Source organism: Poecilia latipinna, unplaced genomic scaffold (genome assembly GCF_001443285.1).
Source record: "Poecilia latipinna isolate Pla-1442-1.1 unplaced genomic scaffold, P_latipinna-1.0 Scaffold5253, whole genome shotgun sequence".
Taxonomy (NCBI): Eukaryota; Metazoa; Chordata; class Actinopteri; order Cyprinodontiformes; family Poeciliidae; genus Poecilia; species Poecilia latipinna.
Window position 1 is genome coordinate 16,411 of NW_015117869.1, and position 7,457 is coordinate 23,867.

Genomic DNA, 7,457 nt, shown 5'->3' on the forward strand with positions numbered 1-7,457 from the left:
CCTACACATATTCAATAATGCTGTCGTATCGTAGCCTGTCTACACAGCTGCGATGGAAAGTGTCAGTGATTAATTTGTATTCTCTCATGATTGTGTCAAACGAGTATTTAGACTTCGTGTCCTTGACAAGAACATGCCTCTCTGCGTGCCAGTGATTCCTTCCTGTGGGTCAGAGATTGTCACTTGGCCTGGGTCCTGCCCTGCTTTCCGTTCTGGTCTGCCCTCATCCTACAGCTGCAGCGGCACACCAGAATGAGTTTAACGTCAAGCGCCGTAATTTTGAGTTAATAATTTTTTTTTTTATTTGAAAGGTCTTTGCCTCCTCTTGGGCTTTTATTTTGTTAAACATAACAGACAGGAAGTGCAACTCACATTTAGAGTATAATGATTTGCCCATTTAACAGATTTTAGAGGGGTAATTATTTTTCTTATATTCTTTGCGTTATAATAATATATTAATTTATGCTCCATTCCAGTTTTTACAGTGTTTCAAAGTGAAAACTGTACAAAATGGTAAATGATAAAGGTCAGCTGGAAACATCAGGACACTTCATCATTACCTAGCTTGGTTTGCAACAACTACAAACCTCAGTATGTTTTATTTGAACTTGACTTGTAAGACCAAAACAAAGTACTGCATGAAGTGGAAGGGAAGTACAATTGCAAGAACTAAATAAATAAAAAGTTTGGCATGCATTTGTCTTTATCTCGCTGTGGAACCACCTCTTGATGCGCTAGTGATTTTTGTTCCAGCACTGAGACATCTGCTGGAATAAATGCGATTGGCCTGGTCAGAGGAATTGCACATGATGGGATGAGTATGCTAAGGTAAGCTTTTACTCAGGCATCTCCGTGGACAAATTGTCTTGATGTGATTTGGAAAAGGGAAGCAGTATGTTAATATACTTACACAGTTAGATGCAGCCCAGAGCATCTCGGTTGCAATCCTGGCTAGCTGCCCGTTTTCAACTTTTATTGCCCTGAGCCGGTCTCTGGGTGCAGACGCGGCTCTGAAAGACTTTATTCCCTGTCCCATGTTTCACATGAGAAGTATGACAATTTATATAACCTGCTCCAGTTCAATTCCAGTCTGTATAAAAGCTGCACACATCTGTTAAATATCCATTTGTTTCTTGCTCTACAACATATATGATTTTTTCTTTGACATAACCTTCTAATTTTGAAAATTACAGACATAGAAAAATGTCTTGTAACCATCCATCCTTTCATTGTTCATTCCTTCCTTGGGGGTGTTTCCAGGTTCCATTAAAAAAAAGTATTTATATTCTCAAAAGAAAAATCTGAGAGGTCATGACAATTACCATCCCCACCTTTCTAATGCAACAGCCAGGGTAGCCATAGACAAAACCCTGGTTTTGTTTTTACCTAATTAACATCTGGTGCTGAGACATCAGCAGCATATTCCTCAGTACAATCACATGAGGTCATTTAAATTATTATTATTTTTTTTATTGGATTCTTTTCTCAAAATTTCCCACAGCTACTGTAAAAATCATATCAGAACAATGAAACATAAGTCCCGGTCACAGTGCATAATAATAATAATAATAATAATAATAATAATAATAATAACTTCATGAAGCCTGATGGTACAGTACGTTACTACATGCATGTTCCAGCATTGTTGTGCATACACAGAATCACACACAGACACGACAGTCACAGCAGTTTTCTAACAGTGTTTCATCTTTAGTTCATGGCACAGTTCACCACTATAAGGTTCATCATACGTACGGTAATAAGCTACACTTAGGACAGGGTGCTCCTTTAAGACACCTGTTACGCCAAAGAATGGTGACTAGCAAAACAACGCTTGACAAAACTGGCGCATTTCCCACCGTCATGCATGCAGACGTGATGCATTAACAGTCTGAGCTCGGGGGGAAAAAAGTCTTTCTTGGCACTGGGACTCATACGGTAGCTTATGGAAAATGTCAGCTTATATCGGCACGGTTATTTTCAGCACACAGCAGACTACATGTATACGCGGTTAAAGATACTAATGAGTTTCTCCGTTGCTTCATAAGACAAAACTGGATAAAGAGGTATTAAGAGTAGATACAGTAATGACCTTAGAACAGACAGGAATTTTTAATTCCTCTCCCCGTAGCAGCTACAGATAAGTCCAGCTGGTTATGTGCAATGAGGAAAATTAAGAGCAATAACAGTTTCAAGCCTTCACATCTTTTGTTTTTTTTTTTGCTTTGAAGCACAGGGGAGGAACGTGATTATGCATTATTGTATGTGTCGAAGGTTTCGCTTGTGTTACCTGTGTGCGTCAGAGTACAGTCAGAGCCATTTAAAAGAAACAAACAACAAAAAAAAAAACAATAAGAAACACAGTGAGGCAAGTGTGGAGCTACACCAGTTCCTGAGTTCGTGTTTGGATTTCTGAAATCTTCTACAGACTGAGTGTAACTGTCATGTTTCGATGTACGCCGACGCTGAGTCAGCCACTGAAGGTTTTTAGACCTTATGAATCATCTGTTTGCAGAAACAATTTCGTTTGAAGAGCAAAAATGCCTTGATACTGAGAGGGTACAACAAATAAGAAAAGAAAAAAAAAACAAAGAAAAAGTAATTTAAGTGTCCTGTCCTGGCAACCTAAGTAAACAGCAGAGTGGGTCTGGTTGCCTTGCAGTGTCAGAGGCAAATTTGGATGCTAATGTGATGAGTTAAGCGCGGTTTTAGCCCAGCTTCATGCAAGAGCTGTTTGCTGTCATCCACCCTGGAGTAGAATGTCTCCGGATGCCCCCGCTCCCCTCTCCCCTGTTTCTTTTGTTGCGGTAACCAGGTCAGGATAAATGCGCTTCTGCTCCAGCTGCCGCTTCTCTGGAACACAACGCAGTGTCTCTTAAGTAGGCCTGCGCGGCCGTCGCATTCAGAAGGTTTGGCTCCAGTCCAGTGCGGCCTGTCGAAGTCCTGCTCGTTAAGACGGAGTGCAGCTGTCCCCGCACGCTCCTGACGCCTTCGCCACCGGGAGGGCGTCTCCGCAGAAAAACAGATGAGTTATGTGTGCATTTGTACATATTTTGTCAGTTTTTTTTTTTTTTTTTTGTTCTTTTCAGTAGAACATTTGTCGCTTCTTCCTGCAGAGTCTTTTGCTTTTTCAGGGCATTTTTCGTGTTATGTTTTTTAATTATTATTATTTTCCCCGTCGTTTGCATGAAAACAGTCCCATCACGCGTCGAGCAGCATTACACGAAGGATCCAGCTGCACAATCCAGATTCCCTCCTCAAGTGAAGAATTTGCAGTTTGTGGAGTCAATAACACAGTACGGTGTGCACTTGAGGAAACCATAAGACCTATAATTGTAGAAGAAAAACATTTACTTCAGGATGATTATTATTATTTCTCATACAGTAGTGCGATAACACATCCAGAGCTGTTCACTATATATATATATATATATATATATATATATATATATATATATATATATATAGTCCTGCCTAATTTCTTTGTATTTTTATTGAATATGCCAAATTTTCTGACCACTTAAAATGCCCGTGAGCAATATTTCTATGTTAAGTTTTCTTTGTATTTTGGCTGCTTTTGTACTTTTTCTTCTTATGCTGTATCTGATCATGATGATCAGCCTAATGTGGAACATGTGTGTTTGTAAATTAGTAAAGTGGAGGGCAGACATAGAAATGTGGTGCCTAAATAACATAATAGTGCAGAAGAACAGTGTGTGAAAGCCTTTTTCTTTCACACAGTGTCAGGAAAACAATCCTGGCAGAAAAGCTGAGTGAAGCACTCGATCACTACTACTAAAAATGACTTTTTGTGTAAATCGATTCAGTTAAAAAACAAAAATGGAACAAACTGTCCAACCAGGCGCCTGAAAATGCGTCTAACATTTCAGTGACGAGAAGCACGGAAAACCTTTCAGAGGCTTCAAAAGAGTTGAAACTTGGGATCCAGACTTATATTTAATCGATAAGCTACAGCTAGACTTTTAAAAGTAATGCTCAGAAATGTTCTCCATCCAATCTGACTGAGCGTGAACTGTTTTAAAAAGACAAATGGGCAACAAAAATGTAAGTCTCTAGATCTGCAAAGCTAGTAGAGAACTCAAAAAGACCTGCAGCTGTAACTGCACTGGAAGGCGGCTCTGCCAAGCTTTGAGGACTGAAGAGAAACACTTCCTGCACTTTTCAGCTTTTTATCTCTAAAAAGCTTTAAAAATAATTTTCCTTCCACTTCATAATTATGAACTAGTTTGCCTTGCGGTATTAAAAAAAAAAAAAAAACACCCTGGCATGAAATAGATTGAAGTTCGTGGTTGTAGCGTGTAAGTGTGGAAAAACATCAAGAGAAATTAATGCTTTTCGAGGCACTCTATACGTAGACTCAATGCTTTTTTTTTAATCAGGAGCTTTTTATGTCTGAATGACTCATAGTGGCATGAGTTAAGTGCCTTCACAAACATCATCTGAAGATCAACACTGCATTGACAGAAAACAAGTAAAAAGCAGCAAAATCCAAAGAAATACTTTAAAAAAGCAGCTTAGCAAAAAAAAAAAAGTAAACAAATCTCTCTCTTTTCTACGAAAATATTTTTAAAAAGTGATAAGTGACTCTAGACTTTTGCACACAGTGCTGTCTAAGCACAGGTATATTTTGCACTCACCCTGGAAGATATGAGTTACACGTTTGGTATCCAAAGTCTTTTCCATCACACTCTTCAGCCCCTTCATAGCGGTATCCGTCTCCACAGTAAGCATGTTTACACTCTACAGTAAGATGAGACAGCAGGAGTGTGGAGGTCAGGTTCTACGTGCGCAGCAAAGTAGAACTAAGGAGGCTGTTGAAGAACATTTTGCGTGTACTTACTGACACAGCCGTCTGTGACAACTCTGTTCCGGTCGTCACACTCCTCCCCGTTGCGGATCTGCACTATCCCGTCACCACAGTAACCTTCGTCGTCAGGTGCGTTTTCCATGGACTGGAAGGGCGTCATCTGGAATGGAAAGGTCTTTTGCAGAATTTTAGTGACTTAAACAAAAAAGGGAAAACCTAACAACAACAACAACAAAAAAGTAAATAAATAAATAAAAAAGAAACGATTGGACAAAAGTCTGAATGCAATCATACCTGGATTGGCAGCCAGCCGTCGACGTCTTTGAAATAGAGCGTTTTCTGGTCTTTTCGGAATGCGAGGGCGTTGTCGGTGTGAAGGCGCTCCAGTTCTTCCTCATTACTCACCACAAATATCTGAAACGAAACGCAAACAGGCCTGATCAAATGCTTTGGTTTGTTAAAATTGATTACGTTCGATTACATCATATTATGGGGGATACTCTTCTTCAGCAGGGACAGAGAAGTAACTCATGGCTAAATGTGGGATATAATACTGGAAAAAAACCAGTCGCAGCAGACGTGAGACGGGAGCAGAGGTCCAGCTTCTACTGGAACGGCGATCCTTTGTGTTAGTCACATAAAATCCCAATTTAAAAAAATAAAAAAATAAAAAAATTAAAAAAATAAATAAATATATTTATTTATTTTTAATAAATAAACCATATATATATATATATATATATGGTTTTGTAGTGGAAAAACCGAAACACTTTTACATAATTAACAAATTTAGGTTCTCAAAACATTTGACTTCATAGCATTTTTATGTGCAACTCCCGGTGCATCTTTTTGACAGCAACACGTTTTCCGTACCACAGGCACTTTGGGATAGCTTCCTGTGTTGGCGTAGTCATCAAACGGTGAAGTACTGAGGGAGCTGCAGCCACAGTTCCCAGGAGGACCCGGTGGACCTCGAGCCCCTTTTGCTCCAACCATGTAGAGGCCTGCAACGAGAAAAAGACATGACTTGTCAACGTATTGCTGAAAACGCGGAAAGGACGAATCAAAATGACATCTGAGGGTGAAGAAGAAACGTCGAAGCCCAGCGTTCGGTTGTCTCAATAAGCTACAAGTCATCAATAACTAAGAGCGCAGGCGGCAGAAGGCGATTTAAATACCAGAAGTCACTGTATACAGTATCAATGATTCATCTATCAAGAAGCAGTCTCAATTAGTGCACAAGTTAAATGTCACTTTGATTATGTGGTGACATAATATTTTCTAAACTGTAGGGAGGCCTGCCATGTGTAAACTTACTTTAGCCACATGATGTCATCATCACAGCCTCCAGTTTCAACTCGGGAGCTCACATGTCTTTCCTACTATATAAGACTGCTGGTGATGCATGGCGCATTGCTCTAAAGTGTGCTTTTCTGTTGCTGAGTTTTTTCAGCCTTTGGCAAACTTTAAGCCAAAAAAATAAATAAATAAATAAATAAATAAACTTTTGACATCTAAGTTCTGCACTGTCACGAAGAAATGTGTCTGTTTTAAGTCAAGAGACATTTTGAAACTTGTTGCAGATGTACCTGCAGCAGGTAAACCAGGAGGTCCGGGGTGACCAGGAGATCCCTGAGGACCTGCAGGTCCGATAGGTCCAGTTTTTCCAAGATCTCCTTTCTGTCCCTGAGATGAAATAAAGGGCACAGAGTTAAAACGAACAAGGTGTTTCTGAAATAAAGCCAACTTTAATATGTCAAAGTCGAAATCAAGTTTTGCTTTAGAAATATACGGCAATCTATTGAAGTCAAAAAGTATCCTAAGAAAAATAAAGGTGAAAAAAAAAAAAAAAAGTTTATGCAATTCTTAACCTGTTCTAATGGTTTACAAGTAATTCCCCCCAAAGTGAAGATGTGCAGGGATTAGCAACTCAATAAAAGGCTGAGTGGTAAAAATAAGTTCCAACATGTTTTTCTAAATGCACTGAACGATTTTACACAATCTTCTCGCCTGTTTTCCTCTCTTTCCAGGTCGGCCGGTCGGTCCTCTGTTTCCTGAGATTCCAGGCTCTCCTTTTGGACCCATTTCACCCTGCGCAACAAGTGAGATCAATGGAATATATATATATATAAAAAAACAAGAATAATTCTAACGAATATTTTACCTAGTCAAATGTTGCACTTCTAAGAAAACAAAGAACAAACGTCTGCTCGTTTGAGCCTTACTTGCCTTTTGTCCAAGCATTCCTGGGAAACCCATGGCGCCCTGTGAACAGAAAACGGCAGATGCTTCATGTTTCACGTAGCGCATGTGTTCAAACCTCTGCTGACGCGTCACGCTCACCTTGTCTCCTCTAAGTCCAAGCTCACCACGATCACCTCGGGACCCCTGACCGAGAAGAAACGGTGTATGTACTCCAGATGTATCTCCTTCAAAGCAAAAATGAGTAAAATGATAACCTACCTTTTCCCCTTTGTATCCAGGTAAACCCTAGGATTAAAGAGATTTAAAATAATGAGACAACAGTTAAACAAAAAAAAAAAAAAAAAAAAAAAAAAAGGGGAAAAGTTAACACCAATTTTTTTTGGGGGGATGCTCCCCTTGGCCCCTTTGGGCCTCTAAATCCGGG

The 7,457-nt window shown here is 39.6% G+C and overlaps 1 protein-coding gene across 1 annotated transcript; it reads right to left on the reverse strand.

Moving 5' to 3' along the window:
* Positions 1-3,060: 3,060 nt before the first annotated feature.
* colq (collagen-like tail subunit (single strand of homotrimer) of asymmetric acetylcholinesterase) lies at positions 3,061-7,451 on the reverse strand (the record flags this gene model as incomplete). The annotated part of the gene is made up of 11 exons (XM_015026710.1): positions 3,061-3,327; positions 4,659-4,761; positions 4,862-5,003; positions 5,123-5,242; positions 5,702-5,832; positions 6,418-6,514; positions 6,839-6,919; positions 7,058-7,093; positions 7,172-7,216; positions 7,292-7,318; positions 7,428-7,451. Coding segments are annotated over 11 exons (876 nt in total), but the record flags the coding sequence as incomplete, so codon positions are not given.
* Positions 7,452-7,457: the final 6 nt, after the last annotated feature.